Source organism: Euprymna scolopes, chromosome 41 (genome assembly GCF_053919585.1).
Source record: "Euprymna scolopes isolate OS-2025 chromosome 41, ASM5391958v1, whole genome shotgun sequence".
Classification (NCBI taxonomy): Eukaryota; Metazoa; Mollusca; class Cephalopoda; order Sepiida; family Sepiolidae; genus Euprymna; species Euprymna scolopes.
In genome coordinates this window covers 53,093,845-53,119,671 of record NC_136522.1, presented here as the reverse complement: position 1 = coordinate 53,119,671, position 25,827 = coordinate 53,093,845, and the positions used below count along the sequence as shown (strand labels likewise).

At 35.3% G+C, this 25,827-nt stretch overlaps 1 protein-coding gene across 1 annotated transcript in view; it reads right to left on the bottom strand.

Annotated features, from left to right (window-relative positions):
- LOC145266522 (UDP-glucuronic acid decarboxylase 1-like) overlaps positions 1–25,827 on the bottom strand; it is a 143,522-nt gene that overhangs the window by 31,355 nt on the left and 86,340 nt on the right. The window contains exons 3-6 of the mRNA XM_080122278.1: positions 18,437–18,511; positions 11,760–11,817; positions 9,035–9,215; positions 4,613–4,717 (exon numbers count right to left, since the gene is read on the bottom strand). Coding sequence (XP_079978404.1) covers positions 4,613–4,717; positions 9,035–9,215; positions 11,760–11,817; positions 18,437–18,511 — 419 coding nt within the window. The remainder of the gene's footprint in view (positions 1–4,612; positions 4,718–9,034; positions 9,216–11,759; positions 11,818–18,436; positions 18,512–25,827) is intronic.

The following is a 25,827-nucleotide window of genomic DNA, read 5'->3' as shown; positions in this document are numbered from 1 at the left end:
TCCATTGGCGGAGCACGTAGAGGCAGGAACCACGGATCATTTCAGTATCCTGTTTCACCGTCTGGAGTTGGCTACTGCAACTTTTCTTTCAGTCTGGTGGTGGTTCTGGGTCGATAGCTTCAAGAATGAGGTCACCAGGATTTTGTAAAGCGAATGGCTGACCCAGCGTTATGCAGTGCTTCAGCCTTCATCATTTTACTGCCTAAACTATTGCCAGATGTATAAAAAAAAAAAAGTTTAAAAAACTAAGCGACTTCAAGCTATAAATATATATGTATGCAAGCTCAGAAGCAAGTCAATTTACTCTTACCAAGTATTTTGTTTTCAATTTTGACCCCCCTTAGCAGCTATTTTTACTGGCTAAAAACAAAACCGGAAGTGTTCCCAAGGTCCAAATACCCTATATATCAAGTTTCAAGTCAATAGACCTAATATTCAGAAAGGAGTTTGGTACAGACGTTTTACACACACAGGTCACTTCTATGTATATATAGATACAGATAAAAAATTGTCTGTGTGTTAGGATGCTTTGATCCGGAATTCTACGCAGTCATGTAGCGTGTAAAAATATGCAAATTAATTAACTTTCATGAAGTCACTGTTTGTTTTAATAATCTTTAAATAGAAAAACTAGGCTTCTAATATCAATGTCAAAGTGAGAAAAAAAAAAACTCAATGTATATATACTAGGAGTTCAGTCCAGCTTTGCTCAGACCCTATGTACTATTCATATCTATGTGCATATGTATATATTAAAAGTTTGACTCATGTCCAGGTAACCTACATCTAAAATTTCAAGTGTTTAGACCCAAAATTGGCAGAGGAGTTTGGTAGAGTCTGCAAAAGTCAACTTTTTCAATTTTGACCTCCTGGCAGCGAAATTTTTGCCAAAAAAAAAAATAACTAAAAAGCTTGCTGCTTGTCTGAATACCCTTTATGTAAAATTTGGCTGAATAGTTCGCTAGACACCACAAAAGTCAAATCTTTTGAACTATGACACCTTGCCAGCCAAATTTTCGGACAAAAACCGATTTAAAAGCTTGGCATATGTCTGAATACACTAAGTAAAATTTCAAATGTTTAGACCAAAAATTGGCTGAATAATTTGGTAGAGATCGCAGAGGTAAATTTCTTTTTTAAACTTTGACCTCAATTTTGACCCCGTAATATTTGTTTTAGGCAAAAATCAAATTAAAAAGTTTGATCCATGTCCAAGTAGTCTACATCTAAAATTTCAAGTGTTTAGACCCAAAATTGGTAGAGGAGTTTGGTAGAGTTTTCAAAGGTCAAATCATTAAACTGACTCCTTGACAGCCAAATTTCTGCCCAAAAACCGATTAAAAAGATTTTCCCAAATTTCAATATCCCTTATGTCAAATCTCGAGTCTGTAGACTAAAAATTGACAGTAGTTTGGTAGGGAAATGTCCATACACACACAGACATATATATATATATATATATATATATATGAGAGAGAGATCCAGATGGATAGATAGAAACAAAAGTCCAATAAAAATATACTAAGCTGGTGTCCTGTTGGTCATCAAAGTACTTCTTTTTATTTCAAAGGACTATTAAATAAATATTTCTTTACTGTTTGAAAACTTATACATGAATTAAAAAAAAAAAAAAATCTTTTTCCGACTTAGACTGCACAGACGTCAGCAATATAAAAGAAATTTTGCTGCTATAGTGCAACATTGAATTAACATCAAGCATTTTCCCTTCATTAATGTGAGAAATCGGCCAACTTTTATATTTATTCGTAGAGATTTTAGTCTTTTTTTTTTGTATCGATGTTTTCTCACAGTTATTTTTGTTGCTGTTTTGCTGTACGAGTTGTAGCTCTTTAATAGCTGCATATGGGTCGGGCACCACAATAGCTGTATTTTTTTTTTTTTTCATGGAAATTACTCATGACAAGGAATAAAGCCACTTGATGTAAGGAGCTAGAAAAAAAAATTATTTCCAGATTTAAAAACTAGCTAACAGTAGGACTGATAGATTCTGGCCCAGAAAAATGCAATTCTTCCCCCTTTGTCAGAAACATCTCTCATGAAATATGAGAACTAAAGGACAAATTAAAGAAAGCAAGAGTTACAAGGCTGTTAAAAGTAGATAAAAATTTGACTTTCTACTCTCGTTAAAATCTTGCTGAATGTTGGAAAGACGTTCTAAACAACAAAGGAAAATAACTTTTTATCTTGATGGAGATTTTGTATCTTTGTGTTTGAAGCCTAAACTATACTATTTAAGATTATTGTACAGTATGGAACGATAGAATTGTCGCCCTAAAAAAGACAACATGATTCCATTTCCGTTTGATGAAAACTGGTTTTCTTTTTTTTTTTTTGTGGCAGACCATCTACTAGGCGGCCAGTTGCGTACAAATCCCAACAGTGATAGGAGTTTTCTATCATGTCTGAAAGTGACACAACGTTCAACGAGCGAGATCGGAGATGTGCCAGTGGTAAAACTCTCTAGGGATCCAAGTTATGACAACAGGACCATTGCCAGCACCCTCAAAATGCATTGCTGGATTGCCACAAATAACAGGGGTGTGTCCAGAGTAATGAAAACAAAGTTTTCGGTCAAGGGTATAGTCTTTGGCGTGGTTTCAAGTGAGGGCCACATCATGCCACCTCATATCTTCGAAGTTGGCTTGAAAGACAAGACCTAAGTGTACCTGGAGGTGCTAAAGAACGTGGTGATCCCGGGTGCAATCAGGTGACCCACTGGCAGACCCTAAGCAGACCCTAAGTGTGGTAGCAGGATTCAGTGTCCGCCCACAAGTCCTAAGAGACCTAGGTTTGGCTTTAGAAAGAGTGCTACGATTTTGTAATTTTGTACCCTTCTCTCACTGGCCCAGGCTTCCTCCCTGACCTGAACCTGCTGGACTAATTTGTTCGGTCATACGTCAAGAACATCACCAACATGACCTCCCACAACACCAAAGCCAGCCTGATCGCCACAATCCGCCAAGTATTCACCAAGTTCCCACTGGCATGTGTAAAAAAAAAGCATGCTCCCAGTTCCGGACCCATATCGAGGTGGTGATTGGGGCTGAAAGCAGCCTTATTGAATAGATATCAGTCAGATCTACTTCATAATCAAGTAACCCGAATTGATTTCTTTTCAATAAAAATTTTAAGATAAAGCTGTAATGTTGTTTTCTTTAGGGCGACAAATTTATCGTTCCACGCTGAAAATGTGTGTTTGTATATATGTATGTGTGTCCGCTAAAAACTTTCGACAGACAGAACAAAAATTGACAAACTTGGTATCATATTAAAGCTCCATCCTTCGCCCGAAAAATATCGAAAAATTGGCCAAAAACGTTAATTTTTTCATCCTGAAATCAACAATTTTCTAGGGGGGAGGGTCAACAAAAACCGTCCTCATTACGAGATCAGTTCTACGCATGCGTCAGATGACGTCATGACCTGATTTAGTTTAAATATTTGAAGAACTGACACAATTTCATGTATGTCGTGTTAGCTCAGTTGGTAAGAGCGTTGGGTCATTATCTAAATGTTTTGGGTTCGAATCGTGGTGTGAGATTTTTTTTTTTTTTTTGATTTTTTAAATTTAAATATTGAACCAGTGTTATTTAAGCAATTTTTCACATAGCGTTCATTTTTCTGTTTTTTGTTTTACTTCGCTTATTCTTAGGTTTTCATTAACACCCCCATCCCCGACCACCCACACACACCCAAAAACACCCGGGTACCACCGAATTTTTAAATTTCAATATCGAAACAGGCTTATTTAAGCCATTTTTCACATGTTTTTTTTTTGGGGGGGGGGCGTTTTTCTGTTTTCCTTTTTCGATTTTTACATTTAACATCGTTCGTTTGCCTTACGTTAGTTTTTTTTGTGTATTTTTTCGATGTTTTGATTACACCACCACCACCCCCGCTTACGTTTTAACGTTCGTTTTTATGTTTTCTTCTTTTACTTCGCTTATTCTTAGGTTTTCATTAACAACCACACACACCTACAATCACTCGGGCAACGCCAGGTACCCCTCCGCTAGTTTATAATATAAATCTCACCTGTCTGTTTCAATGTATGTATGTTTGTATGTCTGCCTAAAACTTCTGACAGAGGTGACAAATTTTCACAAGATCAGTATCATTTTGAAGCTCAATGTCTCAAATGACAAATATCGAAAAACTGGCCAAAATCATTAATTCCTTCACCCTCAACTGGGCAGTTTTCTACAAGAGGTTGATTTTTGCGAGCCATTTTTGCAAGCCATCATATCGGTTGGATTGAGTTTGCCTTATTTTAACGTTCCGAACTTCTGGTCGCATCATGGAGTAGCGGTAAGACGTCAAATTTTCTTTCACTTCCTATTCCACCTTCGCGTCACGGGTTTGAGCCTACCTGCTTATTACCACTTCTCCTCCACCCCCCTCTCAACACACACCTCCGGGCAACCAGGCTAGTATTTAACTAATCGTGACATGACAATTAAGTAGATAACATTGCTTATTATTGAAATTGATTAAAATAATATTGCTTTTAATGAAAATTAATTTTTGCAGCTGTCAGATTTTGCTACAATAATAAAGAACCACCAAGAAATGATATATTCCAAATACTTACCAAGCACATTAATTGTTCCAATTGTATTTGTCTTTATTGTCTTAATCGGGTTGTACATATAATTTGGCGGTGAGGCTGGGGATGCCAAATGATAGATCTGATCGACTGAAAAGAAAAAGAAACACATCAATTTAGTTTTTTTTATTTCATGGAAACTCTCGAGACAAGGCATGAAGCCACTTGATGCAAGAAGCTAACAAGAATAAAAGATGATTATTGCAAAGACAGAGGATGCCTATCAACCTTAGTCTTGAAAAAGACCAAGGCTGTAATTAAAAAGAAAACAGTGAGCAGGAAGAGAGTTCCATAACCTTGTAATCCTTGGAAAGAAGCTACTGGAATAGGAAGCTGTCTTACAATGGGGTATTAAAACAGCGAATTGATTTAATCTTCTTCCAAATTCATCAGATCTAAACCAATCTTTAAGACACTTTACACATCCATCGTATCACTCATCTAGAGAAGGGGTCAATCATACCTTAGAAACAAAAGGTTTCTTCACTGCTTCGTGTTACTATTCAGTCTCGTAAGACAAAAATACCCCCTGTAGAGGCAGCTGCGCATGTAATTGAGGCAAGGGTTGCGCAATCCCTAGCCACACCTCTCCTGAATCGGCACGGAGTCCAGTGGCAGGATGACTGGAAACAATGCCAAGATAAGCGGAAAGCGCATACAGCACCTGGAAATCCCAAATGGTCACCCATTTAGTACTGACCAGGTTTAATGTTGCTTAATTTCGGTGATCTAGCAAGAACTGGTGTGTCAACGTGATTATGCCGTATTTTAGGGATACGAAATCTGAAACTAACAGTACATCAACACTGTATTCTGAGATTGTTTAGCTATTTAGTTTTATGGCATATCAACCTTTTTGGTTTAATGTCAAATCTTATACTTTTGGGAAGAAAAATGTATGTTTAAAGTTCTTTATATTTTCAAATATTTATTCATGGTGTTTGGTTTGATTGTGCTGCAATATATTTAATGCAAGTTGAAAGTATGATTACAGAAAGTTGGAAGCTTCTACTTATAGACACTGGTTGGTTGGTTGTTTTTGTTTTACAGCATATCAACCCTTTTCAGATTACTTAATGCCGAATCAAGTTATTTTGAAGAAAAATTTTTTTTAATAGAATTTTTTTTTTTTTTCAAGTCGGTTTCTATTTAACCCATAGTTGGGACCCTAACAGGTACTACCACCACTCCGAGTCAGAGTGGACCTGGGAGTAATGGCAATTAAAGAATGGCTGCACACTCCCCAAAGCCCGCAAAGCTGGGGCCTCACCATCAGATATAGTTTAAGGTCATATCCAGGACCTATAGACACTGGTGATAGGAACTGACCAATCAAATGGAGCCACATTCTGGTAGCAACCAATCAGAAACCAGAATTGCTCCATAAAAAATATTGGATCTCCTAGAATTCCTGCATATAATTTTTCATATCTACACAAGAAAGATCTTTGCTCTTAGCAAAATTTTTAAGTCCAAGGCTTGTACAGATCAGCTACTCACCGAAAACTTTTTCGTCTCCAGGACGTGTACAGATTAGCTAGTAATCGAAAACTCTTTTCAAATTAAACATGGCTTTCAATTCAAAAGATTGTTTTATAGAGGAAAATGGTTTTCATTTTTGACTTTGCAGAGCATGATTGAGTTTTGCAGAGGGAAAACGGATAAAAAACAATAACACCAGTATTTGGTGAATTTTAGCTCAGGAGACCAATAGCTTCGGACAGCCTGATCTGTTAACATCCGAGTACTCTGTGAGTGTATACTGGTTGTGTAAATGGATGTCTCAACCAAGGCAATTGTATATTTCAACACAAATTGGATTCCATGGTAGGTGATGGAGTATAGAGTCATGGAATAATTCACTCTTTTAATAGAAAAAAAAAAAAAAAAAAAATTTTTTTTAATTCCGAAGGGCAAGTGAAGTGCACTTTAGTCTTAGTGGGCAATTACCTGGAGATGCCGTTTTCATAAAAATAATGATCCTGATCAACCCACTGGGTTTGTATCAGAAAGGACGTACAGATTATAAAAACTCTGGTTCTTGCCCAGAATTCTGTATATTAAAAAACAAAACTAATGCAAATACTATATGATGTATATACCCATGACAAAACGAAAATATATTCCAAAAATTATGTAAATTGATGAAGTAGTTTTACTTTTTATATATAAAAATAAATTGTATGAGTATCCAAGGAGTGACTTTGTCATCTGCCATTTAAAAAAAGAAAAAAAAAAGATAACTCAATAATTACAACTTAATAGATTGATGTTATAATACCTATGAATTCCTATTAATGCTTTAAAAATGATTAAAACTACTTAATACAATTTATGTTTTTGGAATATGACAATTTCGTTTTATCATGGGTACATACATCATGAAGATTTTTAGTTCTGTTTGGTAACATAGGTGAAATTCTGGCAAGTGTCACAAGTTTTCCTGAATTAATGAAATGCTTTCCAAAGTAAATTTGTCAAACTTCAGGCTGTAGAGTTTGAGCTTGCAAAGAAAGTCAAGAGAGATAGTCGAGTTTGTTAAGAAAGAAAATGTTAACTTGTACTTGGTTATTTTTGCTACACGGTCCAAGATGGGGGGGGTTAAACACACGGTCCAAGATGGGGGGGGGGTTAAACACACGGTCAAAGATGGGGGGGAGGGTTAAACACACGGTCAAAGATGGGGGGGAGGGTTAAACACACGGTCAAAGATGGGGGGGAGGGTTAAACACACGGTCAAAGATGGGGGGAGGGTTAAACACACGGTCAAAGATGGGGGGAGGGTTAAACACACGGTCAAAGATGGGGGGGAGGGTTAAACACACGGTCAAAGATGGGGGGGAGGGTTAAACACACGGTCAAAGATGGGGGGGAGGGTTAAACACACGGTCAAAGATGGGGGGGGGGAGGGTTAAACACACGGTCAAAGATGGGGGGGGGAGGGTTAAACACACGGTCAAAGATGGGGGGGGGAGGGTTAAACACACGGTCAAAGATAGGGGGAGGGTTAAACACACGGTCAAAGATAGGGGGAGGGTTAAACACACGGTCAAAGATAGGGGGAGGGTTAAACACACGGTCAAAGATAGGGGGAGGGTTAAACACACGGTCAAAGATAAGGGGAAGGGTTAAACACACGGTCAAAGATAAGGGGAAGGGTTAAACACACGGTCAAAGATAATGGGGAAGGGTTAAACACACGGTCAAAGATAATGGGGAAGGGTTAAACACACGGTCAAAGATAATGGGGAAGGGTTAAACACACGGTCAAAGATAATGGGGAAGGGTTAAACACACGGTCAAAGATAATGGGGAAGGGTTAAACACACGGTCAAAGATAATGGGGAAGGGTTAAACACACGGTCAAAGATAATGGGGAAGGGTTAAACACACGGTCAAAGATAATGGGGAAGGGTTAAACACACGGTCAAAGATAATGGGGAAGGGTTAAACACACGGTCAAAGATATGGGGAAGGGTTGAACACACGGTCAAAGATAAGGGGAAGGGTTAAACACACGGTCAAAGATAAGGGGGAGGGTTAAACACACGGTCAAAGATAAGGGGAAGGGATAAACACACGGTCAAAGATAGGGGGGAGTGTTATACACACGGTCAAAGATAGGGGGGAGTGTTATACACACGGTCAAAGATAGGGGGGAGTGTTATACACACGGTCAAAGATAGGGGGGAGTGTTATACACACGGTCAAAGATAGGGGGGAGTGTTATACACACGGTCAAAGATAGGGGGGAGTGTTATACACACGGTCAAAGATAGGGGGGAGTGTTATACACACGGTCAAAGATAGGGGGGAGTGTTATACACACGGTCAAAGATAGGGGGGAGTGTTATACACACGGTCAAAGATAGGGGGGAGTGTTATACACACGGTCAAAGATAGGGGGGAGTGTTATACACACGGTCAAAGATAGGGGGGAGTGTTATACACACGGTCAAAGATAGGGGGGAGTGTTATACACACGGTCAAAGATAGGGGGGAGTGTTATACACACGGTCAAAGATAGGGAGGAGGGAGGGTCGAGTCCAAGTTGGTTTCTAGAACTTGCATTACACATCCATCTAAGATTCTCCTATGATTTCTCTCCATGAAAACATAATATCATGATGCACAGGCAATAACAAAAAAGAAAAATCAACCAAAATCTGACTTTAATCATAAATTATGTTTGAATTTAAAAGAAATTGCTGGATTCTTACATTTGTTACTTTGACAAAACAAGCATTAAATAAAATCGTGGTTTTATCTGAACTTCTGTAGTTAAGTCTGACCTATTTCTCAGGGACGTTCTGCATCACCAGTTTTTTGTTTGCGTGTAATCCATGCTTAACGACATACATCACACGAATCACACACACGTGTTACATGCGATCCAGATTGACTTACCTTCTATATACAAAGGATTTACAATGTCATGATGAAGGAGCTCGAAATTTTCATGGCCAATCCAGTGTTCGACATTCCGTTTCCTACCAGTGAAAAAATTGTCAACCACACTGACTTCGTGGCCTTGAAGCATAAGACGGTCAACCAAGTGTGACCCAACAAAACCAGCACCACCAGTTATCTAAGAAAAAAAAAAAAAATTATATATATGCACCTGATATATATATTATATATAACGTTTTGGAATGTGAGATATTCCCACAATCAACAACGCCGCAATTCATACAAACCATGAAAGATGCAGCCCAGAATTCCTAGACTCAAGTTTTACTCTTCTTTCGGCTCATCAGTAGAACATATCTGAACTCAGTTTTACAAATCTGAATACGGCTTCTAGTCTACAGCTTTCATCGTTTGTGTGAGTTGTTGCATGGTTTCCTTATGGAAATATATATATATATATATATGGAGCAAAAAAAACAACAAAAAAACTGGACCTAATATCTGGACATTTTTTTTGTTTGTTTAAGGGAGGTGGTGTTTGATCAACACGGCTGAGGGGAGTCATGATTTAATTTATTGTTTTTTTTTTTAATTTCTGAAACAGTGTTTCATGGTAAACAACTGATGATCTCTAAAAACTTGAGACTATTGTAAATTGATTCAACAATTGCAGGAGATTAAATGACTTACTAACAATTTTTCAGTGAAAGACTAAAAGTCAAATCAAGGAAAAAAAAACTTATATAATTTTCAAGGTATAAAAAGTTTCCAAGATATATATATATATATATATATAACATGGGTATAAAATTCATTCCAAAGCAGAACAGTTTTGCAATCGCTTTGCCTACTTACGATTCAAATAAAAATATAATGCTACTAAACCTCATTTCTTGAATCATTATCCCAATTTTAATCCAAATTAATGATTTTTATTCTAGAAAATGCCTCAGTATTTAAGGCTGAAGGGTTCTTAATAAAAAAAAATTAAAATTCATGGAATAAAGCTTTAATGATGTCTAATAACTAGGGCTATGACAACAGCATATTCTTTTCCTTGTTTTGAAAATACAAAAAGAATATACTGTTCTCATACTCATTCTACTAATGACTGTAGATCAAATTTAATGCAAAGTTGAAATACTTACATTTTTAAAATGGGAGATTGTACTGATCCCCCTAAAAACTTTAAAATGCTCCAAGAATATTGAAATTTAAAGGATATTTATTAATGGATACCTAATACTAGCAATACATGTGAAAAAAAACAAAGAATTTTTATGTTGAGGAGTTACAAGTGCAATATGTTGATCAGAACATATTCTATGGATTTTTGTTCCTTAGAAGCACTGGTTGAGTTTGAATAAAATAAAATATGTATTATATACGTTTGAAGCCAAAACAACGAATTATAAAAAAAAGAAAGAAAAAAAAAAGAAAAAAAAAGAAAAGAAAAAAAAAGAAAAAAGAAAGAAAAAACAGAAGAAAAAAGAAAAAAGAAAAATAAAGAAAAATAAAGAAAAAAGAAAAAAAAAGAAAAAAAAGAAAAAAAAGAAAAAAAGAAAAAAAAGAAAAAAAAGAAAAAAAAGAAAAAAAAGAAAAAAAAAGAAAAAAGAAGAAAAAAGAAAAAAGAAAGAAAAAAGAAAGAAAAAACAGAAGAAAAAAAGAAAAAAGAAAAAAAAGAAAGAAAAAAAAAGAAAAAAGAAAAAAAAAGAAAAAAAGAAAAAAAAGAAAAAAAGAAAAAAAAAGAAAAAAAGAAAAGAAAAAAAGAAAGACATACTGAAGATGAAGTTTTCCTTCGAAATATATTTATGAATTTCAATATAAATTTCAAGCAAAATAAATGTCTGCTTATCTCTATATAAATAAAATGAACTCATTTTTTCCCGTGGGATTTTGACCTTAATAGGATTAAAAATCAAGATATTTCATGCAAATACATTATGCACAAACGGCAGAACAATATCTGAGGTTTGTTATAGGCTTATTAGTTCTCAAATTCCTCGATAATCTTAGATTTCTATACTTTTTCTGCTGAGAAGTCACGGCCAAAATCGGTTAAGATCAATGGAAGTGGTAAAATATTTTCTCTCTTAAAAATTCCTCCTCCCCCTGCCACCACTTAACACCGTTTGGAGATCGTTTACAAGGAACAGTTGAGAAGAGAACACCGGTTTGGCTTCGTAGTTCTATCATGTTAAGTTATTTAAATTCACTAAACTAAGCTGCAGTGCTCTGTGGCGTAGTGGTTAGCGTGCTGGACAATTCACATTATATTTTCACGTTCGCGCCGACCTACCACAGTGGTTTTTCTTTTCTTTTTTTTTTTTCCTAAACAACTGGAATGGACTTTTCTTGGTGGCCGAACTGTTAACGTTGCAGATGTTTTTTTTTTTTTTTTTTTTGTTTTTTTTTCACACTGTATTTTCCTACTTTTACTCATGACTCTGGGTTTGATCCTTCCTACTTACCTACCATAACATTTTTTAAAACTCCCCCCGTCCCGGAAACAAACACTCGGGCAACGCCGGGTACCCCCGCTAGTTTTGTAATAATGCATTATTTTCGCTTCAAACGTATATAATACATATTGTATTTTTTGAAGATGAGAAAAAACTTGTAACTAGTTGGACTTCAAAAGCATACTAGTGCTACCATACACTAATCAAGCAAGTCATTAAATAAGAACCAAAAAAAGTAATTAAAAAAAAGTCACACGCACCAATATTCTTTTCCGGTCTTTATATGTCAGAAATGTTACTTCAGGATATTTTTTCTTTCTACAAAACAAAGAAAACACAATCAGTTCATTTTTACGTGTACGATGTTATATACGTTACATATTCCACTGCTTTTTTGCTTGAAAATAAATTACATTGTTTAGGATAAAACATTCACTGTATCCGCCACTTGACAAAATTCAAAGAGACTGTATTTTATGATTATGTATCCCAAACCAAAACTTATTTTCATTATAACTAAAATGTTAATGTGTGAACATAGATGTTTGTAAAACTTTGCCTAAAACTTTCCACAGAGGCAACAGATTTTAACGAGATTGGTATCATTTTGAAGCTCGACCCTTCGGTCGACAAATATAAAAAAATTGGACAAAAACATTCGTTCATCGTCAACGGAACACTTTTCTACAGGGAGAGGTCGATTTTTTCGCCGATCTTTTCGAAAGTCATCCCCTCTTTTTGTTTGTCTAGCCTTAATTTAAACCTGTCACTTTCGATTTAGCGATGCACGTGACAAAGACGTCACATTTTTTTTTTTCTTATGTTCTTCTTCTCCTTCATGATATGGGTTCGAGCCTACCTACTACCACTTTTATTTATTAATTTTTTTTTTTTTTTTTTTTTTTTGCTCAACAACACATCTCCAAACACCCTGGCAACGCCGGGCACCCAGGCTAGTTTATAATAGATTCTTATATTCCATGAGTGTTCCAAATGTAATGCCTCCTATTTTTTTTTTATTCCGCCCAAATGGATCCAAAGAGATTGCAAATTGCACTTTTGTAATGACTGAACTTATTTATTCATGACCTGATAGTTCCATCTCTGTTGCAGATACTGATGGTGTGAGTCTAGGAAAGCAACCCTTGTCGTGGACATAAGTCAGGAACAGATGTGTCACTGAATTCCTGGCAAAAGTGCATTGACTATGTAGAAAAATAAATTCTGGCGCATAAAAAAAGGTTGCCCGTTTTAATAGTACCACTATTGTTTTCGTAGCTCTAACTTTTTTCGTTAAAAAATAAAAAAATAAGAGAGTTTACTTTTGGAACAACCCTCCTACAAGTAAAGAGAAATGATTTGCTATCTAATTTACATGTGTGTTCTTGTGAATTAGTTGACAACAATAAACTAGAAAACAGGACGCATAACTAAAGATGCATAAAGAACGAGGATGTCAAAAAAAGAAAATTGAAAGATACCTGTACCTGGTGTGGGATTCACACTCAATGGGTTCAGTGGAATTCCACTGAGGAAGTTTCTAGGGAATATTAAATTAAAAAATGGTCCTCAGTCACATGCGTATCCTAGTCAGAGGAGATGACAATGTTCATTTTTTTTTTTTTTCTTTTGCAAGGTGTAATAATCCACCTACATAGAACACATGGTATAATCAAATCATTATATCGTAGGAATCTGAAGAGTCTATTGTTGGCATTGGTTTCCCCGATATTTTCCTAGTCAGAATTCTTTCTAGAAAGATATCAGGAATTACTAAAAAGATCACATGAAGGTTGCCAACATCCCAAGTGAAAGTGATTCTTGTGAAGCGAACTGGATTCAAACTCGGGAACTCAGGTAGTCAGTGTGTTGTTAACCACTAGACCTCCATCACATTCCAGTATAACCAAATGATCGCGCATATCACCAAGTTCAACTATTGTGATCAAATAAAAAACCTGTGTGTCAACGTGATTATGTTATATATATTGCGTTGTTCAAGCTAAAGTAAAAATTAAGAAAGACTGTGGAAGTCTTGCAGGTTGGTAATAACCAAAACAAACATTGGTATAATTAGTAAAAGTGGTTATAGTCAGCTAATGTACTTCCTAACTTCCGGTGTATCTGCTACCGCAAGCAGTGACCAGGTAAATCAGTTCCTTCATTTTTATCGTTCTTCGGTATTTCTATTGTGAAGCGATTTATTGAAATAAAATTGAAGAAAAGGACATTATTGAAAAGTAAACAAGAAAAATTTAAATTCTGCCGATAAAAATAACACAATTAGTTTTTCGATAGTTATCTGAAAGAATTCCTGGTACTAGTGCAGGGAGTGATCCGGACATAAATAATAACATTATTATTTAAAAAGCCATTCTTAACATGGGGAGGGTGTTTTGTACCTATTCTATACTTCAACCTTAGAATTGAATTAAAAAAAAAAAACAAAAAAACTTTAATTAAACTTGGAAATATGATTTTAAAAAATAGCACGGATCACTCTCTGCACTAGCACCGAATTCCTATGGTAGTGGAAAATCACAGCCAACTATTTTGGGAATATTTTTTTATATTATGTATTGGATACGTTTTTTTTTTTTTTTTTTTTTAACGATGTTTGAAATTTCGTTATTTTTATTTTAATAAATTTATTTTCATACTTTCAGACACATTAATTTATATAAATTTAAAAAACAAACAAACAAAAAAAACTTATTTTTATAAATTTCATAAACATTTCTAATAAAATTTCAAGTAAAATAAAAACTTTTCAAATTTTGTTATTAAAAGTGCAAATAATGAATAATTTTATCTTATAATTTTGTTACTTTTTAGTGTATACTTTTCAATAATGTCCTTTTCTATTTTATTCCAATAAATTGCTTCAGAATAGAAATACTGAAGAACACATAAGTGAAGGAACTGATTTGCCTTGTCACCACTTCCGATAACACTACATCAGAAGGTAAGAAGTACATTATATGACTATAACCACAAAAATAATGTTACAGAAGTGTAGGCCCTGTTGGTGGGGCATTAGAATACACCGACTGCCCCCCCCCCTGCAGAGGGTAAAAGTCCCTCAATGGGGGTCCTGGATATGACCTTAAACTATATCCAGTGGTGAGGCACCAGCTTGTGGGCTTTGGGGAGTGTGGAGCCACCTTTTAATTACCATTGCTCCTAGGTCCACTCTGACCCGGAGTGGTAGTACCTGTTAGGGTCCCAACTATGGGTTAAATAGAAACCGACGTGAAAACAACAAATATACTCTATTAAAAAAAAATTTTCTCCAAAATCTTTGGATTCGGCATTAAATAACCTGAAAAGGGTTGATATGCCGTAAAACAAAAACAACCAACAGAAGTGCACATGATTTTGGAGGCCAAAACTGATACAAATCGCCACTCAATAATGTGAGTGATGCAACTATATTTACAGTTGCTGGGTAAGGCCATTATTCCTGAAATATGTATATCAGCTGACCTTATAACATGAACCCAGTCTGTATTTTTTTTTTTGATACGTTTCAGAACGATTGTCAAATTGTTTCTTAATCTGCAAAAACTAATCCATTAAGACTAGGTAGTATCTCAAAGCAAAAATTTTTTTTTTTCTACACCTAAAATCTTTTAATGTCGGCACACAGATGTTTGTAAAACAAACAATGTGTGCTACTGAAGTCAATTTTCAATGTTTAACTTTGAGAAACAAAATTTTAAATTAAAAAAAAAAAAAAAAAAAAAAAAAAGGGTTCAGGTTTTGAACAAGTGAACAATCCTTGCAAAAACATCTTGCGGTAAACAAACACTTAAATCCGTCTAAATATTGGGAAAAATTCCTTTACCATCTGAAATATGTACAAATTTAACAGCAAAGTACAACTGTTCAGATAAGAAATTCAATTTGATAACAGGACAAGAAAAACATTTCAATCACTGAAGTTTTCAATTTGGATTATTTTGTAAAAGACAATTTAAAACTTTCATATTAGACACACTAGTGATTGTTTTTTTCATATTATTGCATGTACTGAGGATTAGACCTTTTAACTGACACTCAGAACTAATTAGCACTAAACACTTATCTGATAAGGTCTAGGTGTTATCTGGTCATGTTTGATAGAATAGGTAAAAGTTAACCTCCTGTGCATAAAAAAAAAAAGTTTTGTTCAAAATTTCATTAAATATTACTCACTCGCAGCAAGTCTTATTCAGAACTATGCAATTCACTAAACATGCAACCCATTAGAGCATGTTTACATATTCACTTATTTTCGCACACTAAACTTGTTGGTCCGCGAGACCTAATTTTTTTTTTTTTTTTTTTTTTTTTTACATGAGGGTCACCACTTATCAAGGCCTGAAGGCCACTCAGGGATAAGGGTTATTGCATGTACAGTAATCAATGAGATAGTATTGTAGTAATCATTAGTATTGGGTGTTTTGATAGAGTGTCTTACTTAAGGCGGCGGTTTGTCAGGAGTTTGTTTATGTTGGACTTGAAGACGTCCAAGTTGTAGTCAGGTGGGAAACAGGCAAGCGGCAGAGAGTTTAAATGCAAAGTGATGGGCAAAAGTAGGACCAAGAAGTGGATGATACACGTTATAGTATTTTGACTGAATACCCTTTTTTTCTTTTTTTTTTTAATCCACAAAGGTAGCTTATTCTCTTTCCATCAGCCAGTAAAAATCTTGAATTATTGTTCATATTTGTATCATTGTCCATAGTGAGGATTGGACCTTTAAACCCCACTAGACAATTACCTAGAACTAGTTATTACTTATCCATAACGTCAAAGGTACAGGTTCTACCTGATCATGGCTGACAGAACAGAAACAAGTTACCCTCGTACATCATATGGAAAAAAAAAAAAAAGGGAAGAACTACAATTTCATTGCATATTACTTGCTCACAGCAGCTCTGTTATTTGCATGCAATGCAACCACCTAGTACATGTTTACATATTTATCTATTTTCGCAAACTAAACAAATCTGTGAAAACTACTTAAATATAAAATTAAGGGAACGGTTAGGTGGGACCAAAAGACAGGTGATGCAAGTTACAGAGGTGAGGTGCAATGTCGTTATCTAAAAAATTATATAAATGCAACTTTCTCCATGTGGGTTCGTTCCTGTAGACTCCGAAACAGTTAAACAGATTTTCTTTAAAATTTACAGAACTTTAGTGCATAAGTTTGGGAATTATCTTAGTTAAGCTTTGTTTCAGAATACTCCCAATAATTGAAACCGTTATTTTAATTTATTTATCATCGGTAAAGCCATTTTTTCCATGTTGTCGCTTAGCGACAATGATAGAACAATGGGCCGTGAAAATTCTACTGCATGACGTGGTCTGTAGGTTAAAACTCCGCATGTAAATTTCTTAATGCTTTTTTTTTTTACGTTAACTGCAAAGAGGTTTATATAAAATAATTTTATAAAAAGAAACAGTAGGTTCTCTAGAGTGCAATGTAGAATAACATATTTTGGATTAAGTTACTGCATGGCGACATGTGAAGCTTCCTCCCGGGCGATTTCATGGATTTCGAGGACATTAAAAATATAGGAGCATGAAATATTCCTTGATCATCATTCAATCCCAGGTAACGACGGTTGGTTGGTTGTTTTACGGCATATCAACTTTTTTCAAGTTATTTAATGCCGAATCTAGTTATTTTGAGGAACGATTTTTAATGGAGTATATTTTTTTTAAGTCGGATTCTATTTAACCCATAGTTGGGACCCTAACAGCTACTATCACTCCGGGTCAGAGTGGACCTGGGAGCAATGGCAATGAAAGGATGGCTCCACACTCCCCAAGGCCCGCAAGGTGGGACCTCACCATCGGATATAGTTTTAGGTCATATCCAGGACTAGGTAACGTCGGGTGTCCATGCTAGTAACATAATTGAAGAAATATAGCTTTTTGTTTTTGTTGGCAGCAGTTCATCTCGAGCGCCATTTTCATTCTTGCTGGGACATATCCTCCTTGCAGCAAACCTTTCTCCTGAGGTGTCTTTGCTGGTTCGATGACATCCTTCATTGTCACTCAACACTAAGTCATCGAACCAGTCCTCCACAAGGTTAAAAAAGACGAGAAGGAGATCATCTAAAAACCTGGATCAGAACAGTGAAACATTATATTAAGCTGACATTGAGCCCTCATGTCTATGGAGAAAATTCTCGAGACGGAAGCAGCGCAACTGCTCCTGGGTGAATGCCAGAAAGAGTAAGATTGGTTGTTTTTGTTTTACGGCATATCAACCCTTTTCAGGTTATTTAATGCCGAATTAAATGATTTTGAAGAATATTTTTTAATAGAATATATTTGTTGTTTTCAAGTCAGTTTCTATTTAACCCATAGTTGGGACCCTAACAGGTACTACCACTCCAGGTCAGATTGGACCTGGGAGCAGTGGCAATTAAAGGGTGGCTCCACATTCCCCAAAGCCCGCAGGCTCGAGCCTCACCACTGGATACAGTTTAAGGTCATATCCAGAACCATAGAACGAGTAAGAGTCATCAGTAATGCTGCGAAAACAGCATATTCTTTTCATTATTTTGACTCTCGAGTATATATTCGTTAATATCTTATGTTTTCTTATAGACAGATGTGAGTCTCGGTTGATCAAGTGTGCCTAACTGTGTCGGATATTTACCCGAGAGTCAAAAGAATGAAAAGAATATTCTGTTGTCACAGCCCTAGTCATCAGGGACTTGTTGGTTCCATCACTTGCCTCGCACTTATTCAGTGTCAGCTATATTTGCCCAGTTTCCTGGATTTGCTCCGATTAGAAAGAAACCCCTAACATAGACGTGATATGCTACAAAATATTTGTAAGATCAAGTTGATTTTGTTTTTCTGTATATAAAAATGAACCAAAAAAATATATTCAAAAAGAAAAGAAAAAAAAAAAAAATCACTGAAAACTCACATATATTCCAAGTCTCGTATACGAGTTTTTAATTTACGAATTTCTTTTCGTATTAGAAGATTATCTTCAGTGTTGCTGAAAGAAAAAAAAAAAAAAAAAAAAAGTTACTAAAATAAATAATCAAACAATAAAAAAGTGGACGACTATTATGCAAAAATTAACATTAAAAGTTGAAAAGGTCTTTTCATTAGACATCGGAAAAATTTCATACATAATGTGCTTAAAACAAGCCAAACCTCTTATTTGTGGACCAATTTCTAAAACAATCACAGTGGAACCTCTAGATACAAAATTAATTGATTCCAGTGGGGCTTTCATATCTTGAAAGTTTCGTATCCGGAGAAACATTTTACATGTAAATCATCTAATCCGTTACAAGCCCAATGAAAACACCCATTAAATTTTAAGGGTAAAACTAGAATGGAATAAGAGACAGCCTAACCTAATCATTAATACCTCCATTTGCTATTTGTTTTGTTTTTTTGTTTGTTTTTTTTTACTTTTTTGTCATCCAAATATAAAATTCTATTTAATAAAAAGACATAGATATGACAATTTTTTAATCATTATTTATAAGGTCACAAACTCAATCAAATGGGCACCGAAACACAGAAGAAAAAGAATTTAAAGTGAAATTGATTATTTTCAGCTAATTTGTGATTTCTAAGAAAAAAAAAAAAAACTCAACCCTAAAAAAAATTTCAGAGGGTGTACAAAAAAAAATCTTTCTTCAATCTACAGTTTTCAAATTTGGTAAAAATAAATTTTTCAATTAATAAAATTATATTTTAGGAGAGAGGTGAGGATAAGTAGAAAAAATAAATTCAAGTCCAAGAAAATAAAGTTTTCCAAATAAAAATGAAACATTTCCAGAAAATTACAAAAAAAAAAAAAAAAAAAATTTAAACAAATAAATTACTGATTTTAAAAAGATTTTCGAAAAATTAGGGTTTTTTTCTTTTTTCTTTTTTCCCACCCTTTTTACAAGGAAACCTCCTCTTATCAATGTCCGAAGGCAACTCAAAGAAAAGGGTCAAAGAGTGCACGCTGGTCACTGGCACAATAACATAGTACTCAATAGTCAAAATAAGGTAAAATTTGATTATTTAAGGGGACAGCTCAACAAGAACTTTACATTTGACTCGAGGACAACCATGTTGTAGTCAGCTGGATAGCAGGTCAGCAGAACAGTTCCACAGACGGACAGCTCTAGGAAAGAAGCTTTGTTCATGGAATCTGCATCTAGATTTAAGTACAGTTAGAGAGAGGGGAAAATTGTTGATAGTGGTTGTAACTTGTCGAGTGTTTGAAAATTTAGCAAGGGAAGACCGCGCTTGAAAAATAGTCTGTCACTCGATTCTTTTGTATCCTGAAAATATTTTTGTATGCAGGAACAAAAATATTTTTACATCATGTTTCGTAAGCTGAAAATTTTGTTAACCGTCTTTTGAATTTAGAAGTTCCACTGTAAATGGAAAGTGAATGAAATTAGCATTTCAATGTTATTGATTTCATCTACCTTTATATGTTAAATATTTTTTACTCCAAGTTAAAAAAAAAAGAAAAAAGAAAAAAAAAGAAAAAAAAAAAAAAACAGGAGGAAACATTTATTTCATATTTCATTGTGATACTATCAACACTGTCCCCCACACTCCACCCTCACCTTAAGTGCTAGGAAAAAGGAAAAAGTATTACAGGGTTCTACATTGCGAGTGAAACAGTCACATTTGCGATTGATTTTTCCAAGTGGCAACTAAAAATAATAAAATGCTAATGTTTTGGCGATTGTTTTTTTTAATTTTTTTCACCAACAATCTTCCAAAGCTCATTACTGAGTGAAAATTCTTCAACTTTTTTTTTTTTTTTTTTTTTTTTTAATGAATCGAGCAAAGTTAAATTATTTAAACATTAAAAGGGTTAATAGAACAATATACTCTTAATGAAAGTTGTTCAAAAAAACATCTGAAGAAATATAAATGTTTATAACTTCCAATCTTAACATAAAATTCGGTGCATATTTAGAATTACACTTAAAAAAATACAGAAAAATCTTTATGATATATGTACTCATCACGGAACGAAGTTGTCATGTTCCAAAATTCATGTGGATTTGGCTAGTAACTTTTCTATTTCGCTAGTAGACAAAAATATTTAGTTGTCAAAGGTCAACTTAAGATAAATTTATCCATACAGCCCTGTATTATAAATTACAACAAGAGAAAATTAGTTTATCAAAAAAAAAAAAATAATTAATTAAAAAAAAAAATTAAATAAATAAATAAATAAAAAAGAGGTATGGGAAATAGGCTTCGTGAAAAGATTATGGATTAGGAAGTCATTCACCAAGGAACACAAAACGAAGCTGGAGTGGGATTGTTGGTCAAGGTATGACAATGATTAGAAACAAAGAGGGTCAATACGGCTAAAGTTAGTTTATGATCATTTTAGAAGGGGTAATTATTTTTGCGACGGTTTACAATGGTTAGAGCTGAGGACAAATGCAACAGTAGAATGCAGGTTGTAGCTCATAGCAGATGAGGAAATGAATTAATCGACAACAAAAAATCCTTGGTAAACAACTACAAAAATTGTGGACCTGTATGCACCCCCTACTCAGTAACCGCCTATGTGAGAGAAGATGGAGGATGACACGGAAAGAAGATGAAGAAAACCACAGAAACGGCATCAGGTCAGCAGTTATGAACCAGGATAACACATTTTTATTGCATCATAAATTACATTTCAATTAAAATCAATTTTTTTTTGTATTTTTTTTACTTGAGAGTCACTACTTATCAAGTCCAAAGGTCACTCGAGGATAAGGGTTCATGAATGTAAGGTGATGGTGTAGTAACCACTGATGGTAGAATTTGATTATGAGGATGGCTTAACAGGAACTTTTTTCACATTAGATTTGAAGGCTAGCATTATTGCAAAGATGGGCAGTTCTGAGAAAGAAGCTTTCTTCATGGAATCTGCATTTACATTTAGACACCGATAGTGGGGGAAATCATATATAGTGGTTGTAGCTAGATTTCTTTTTTTGTGAAAGTTTGCAGGGGGGGGCATAGATCGGAGTTCAGTCAAGCACTTGCCATGAAAATAGTGATATAGCAGAGACAGGCTCATAACTATCTTCTCTGTGTGAAAGCGGATGCAGGGAAGAGAAAAGGGAATCACCTACTAGATTTTGAATCCGGTTTTGAACTGTACCAAGGCAGGATAGCACATGCTGAGCAGCTCCTGCCCAGATGTGGCAACAGTACTCCATTTTAGGGTGCACTTAGCTCTTATATAAATAGAAGAATGCATAGGCAGGGAAATACTGGAGCAGTACAGTGATATTGGCAACAGATTTGATGAATGTTTTCCATTTCAGATCAGGAGTGAAGATCAATCGCAGAAGCTTGTCAAAACGAGAGCCATTCATTACAATTTGGGCATGTTTTAATTAGTATTGCCTGTACTGAGGATTGAACTTGAATCCTGTCACTTAGTACTTTTATTCATTGTATAGTAGATATTCTTACAAGAGTGTTATCCATCACAATCTTTTGTTTATAATCCAACATCGGCTTAAATACCTCACCCATCTCTTTTTCTGGTTAGATGAAAACATTTAGTGAGATCATCTATTGTGCACGGTTCTCCACCACACTTATTTTATTTTTTTTTTTTGCCAATTTTATCATTTGTTCTAGCTTGGAATGGGCCATCATATTGGATACCAGACATTCACCCGCTATCTTATACATTCACACCGAGAGATCTTTTTTAAGATTCTAAGTGTCCCTTTAAGTGCAATTGTTACACTTGGTTCACCGGGTATATTTGCCAGTTTGGATGTTATTCTAACCTCTCATTTTTATGTAACCTCTAAACTTCAGGTGTGTCTTGTGAAACTCTAGAATCCGAATGGAATTTCGACTAAACCCTTTAATCAACAGAGGTTGCTTGCTCTCATTCAGTCAACCATGATAGGGTATAAGTCTTAAGTTATACATAATTGTATTGGTATCGCCTGCACTGAGGACTGCATCTGAATACTGTCATTTAGAACCGATTATATCTTACAGGGTTCTATATTGCAAGTGAAACAGTCACATTTGCTCATGATTTTTCAAAGTGTCGACTAGAAATAATGAAATGCTTATCTTTTGGCGATTGTATTTCTTTCACTGACAATCTTCCAAAGCTCACTACTGAGTGCAAAAATAACTTTTCAACTGTTTTTATTTTATAAAACGAACAAGGTTAAATTATTTAAACAATAAAAGTTTAATTGAATAATATACTTTTTTTTTTTTTTTTTTTAATTTCTTTAATGAAGGCTGTTTAAAAAAAACATCTGAAGAAATTAGAATGTTCATACCTTCAAGTATCAACATAAAATCTGTTGTATATTTAGAATTAGACTTATTAAAAAAAATATGGAGAAAACTTTATTATGAACATAACCATCACAAAATGAAGATGTCATATTCCAAAGGTCATATTGGTTTGGCTAGCTAGTAAACGAAAATATTTAGTTGTCAAAGGTCAACTAAAGATAAATTTGTCCATAGAGCTCTTACTTAGCACTTTTATCCATTGTGGTGCAATGGTTATTCTTACGGAAATGTTACACTTTTTGTTTAAAATCCAATATCAACTTAAATACAACTGCTGACCCCAATGTTGTTTCAGTGGGCTTCTTTTCATCTGCTATTCTGGCAGTAATTGTAGTCTCTCACATTGGCAGCTGTTAAGTGGAGCATGCACGAGTTTAAAAATATTAAAAAATAAAATAAAACAAAAAACACAAACTTCAACACATTCTGCAAATATCAGTTGGACTGTGTGTAACATCATCAACCCTATCCACACTAACGCCCATGACTACATAGTCATCTGTGAGGCCGTGTTCGTCAACTGATCCTGGTCTGTGTCCATCCCACAGTTGGCTCCCAAGCGGAAATTTAGAGCTTTTGCAACTTTCTCAAATGACCGAGACTTGGATATTTTAAGATTTCAATTTGTCGTATTAAAAAATGGTCTTAACTTTTAATACTTCCCCAGATATGTTCATTTGAAGTTGGTAATTTTTTTTTTTTTTTTTTTTTTTTTATTACATTTTCACCCCAAACAAGGCACATTGCCACTGTGGTGTAGGGGGCTACTATCAGGGGCAGCAGCTACTGGGGCACTATATTGGGATTTGAGCAGCAAGATGTTGGTTCACGTTACACTTGAACTTCTGCATGTCAGTACAGTTGGGGAAGCAGGGACCTGGAATGGAATTCCAGAGTCTAGCGGTTCTGGGGAAGAAACTACTGGAGTAGAAAGATCTACATCTAGGGATCTCTACTGTGTGGGGGTGGGATTTAGCTGCCTGTCGGGTTTGTCGAGGGTGTCTACGTCATGGGGGCACAAGTGTTTGCAGTTTGTCAGAGCATTCACCATTAAAATACTTGTAGAACAGGCAGAGGGATGCAACATTTGTCGATGGGACAGAGGCTGAAGCTTAGATGACAGTTCGATCCTATCAGATTGGTGACTCTTTTGAACCTTGTCTAGGAGCGAGAGACTAGCAGCAGATGCACGAGCCCAAATGTGACAGCAATACTCCATACATGGGCGAATGGTGGCCTTATAGAGGTACAGGATACTTTCAGGTATCAGTAGTTTTCTAGCACAGTAGAGAGAGCCTACCTTCTTTGCAGCGGCCCTGGCAATGTTTTCAATATAATTGTTCCAACTCCTGTTTCCTGTGAACGTTAGGCCAAGCAGTTTGAAAGATGTATTCTCAGACAGGGAGTCACTGGCCATTGCTATTAGTGGGAGAGAAGGTTTCTTGTAATTATTGAAGGAAACCAGTTTAGTCTTGGCAGCATTGAATGTGACCATCCATTTTTGTCCCCATTCCACTACAGATTGGAAGTCATCCTCTAGTGTTCTTGCCATTTCTTTAGTTATGTGTTCATTTGTTTTCTTGTCATGCCTGTTATAGAGGGTGGTGTCATCAGCATATATACCTATCTCAGAGGCAGTTTTGTCGGGAAGGTCATTAATAAATATTAGGAACAATAGAGGTCCAAGGATAGACCCGAGGCACTCCCGCATTTATATCACACTGTTTAGATGTACGACCGTCGAGGACAACCTGGATTTTTCTCTTATCTAAGAAGGATTTAATTATGTTAAGTATTCTACCAGTGATATCGTATGATTTAATTTTCCTGAGGAGACCCATATGCCATACCCTGTCAAAAGCCTTAGATATATCTATCTACCGCTCTGCCCTCCCCCGCTTTGTCCAGTGAACGGGATATACGTTCAGAGATTACAGTTAGGATGTCTGTTGTGGAACGGGCTTATCTAAATCCATATTGTTTGTCAGTCAGAAGTTTAGCATCTGTAAGGTGACGGACTAGAGCTTGGTTAATTATGGTCTCAAATATTTTGGCGAAAAGTGGGAGAAGGCTAATGGGGCGATAATTTGATGGGTCAGTTCTTTCGCCAGAATTCTTGAATACTGGTACAACAGAAGCAGTTTTCCAACAGCCCAGGAAGCATGATTCATTAAGGCATTAAAACAATTTATGATACCGAGCAAAAGGTTCAATTTTAAGGAATAAAAGCTAGCAATAAAGATGGGGAGTGAGTCTCGACGCTTTAACTGGAGTTATCTCCCCATGGCGTGTTCAACAAATTTCATAATGGCTGACTTCAACGCGGTCTCATAAAAACGTGTTTTTCTGCTGTAAAATAAAAACTACTTGATCAAATTAAATGAAAATTTTTTTCGGAGATCTTCAGTCCAAAACGGATACGTGCAATATAACCTTTTTTTCGATATTTTCATTTTTGAGTGTCTTGATTAAACTGTACAAGTGGCGAAAATTATTTTTGCCTTTGAAGAACATGATGGAGTTTTGCAAAGGAAAGAAAAATAACATGTTTGGTGCATTTTTAATTGTTTTCAATTATTTTAAACTCATTACATTTTGGAGAAAATCCAACATACAGGATGGTCGCTAGAAAAGCGGGAAATTTGAAGGTCAGCTTAGATAATGAATAAAATGCGTGATTGCTATGTTTTGAGCGGTGCCGTGTGAGTGTTGTAAAAATAAATCATTGTTTGACGCTGCAGTGAACTGCACGGACGACATTTTGAGTATTTATAAGTATAATACAGAGTGACCTAAAAAAAAAAAAAAAGAAGAAAAAAAAAAGAGGACATTCAATTGTTTTTCTGAGCATTTTACAGTCAACGGAGAAAAAAAAGGCCAAAGACCCTAGTGTTTTGAATATAATAAACTAGTAATGACCAAAGTTTCATTTAATTCGGATAAAACACTAAGAAACAGGGGCATAATTAGAGTTGGGCCCGTTTTTTGGAAGTCACCCTG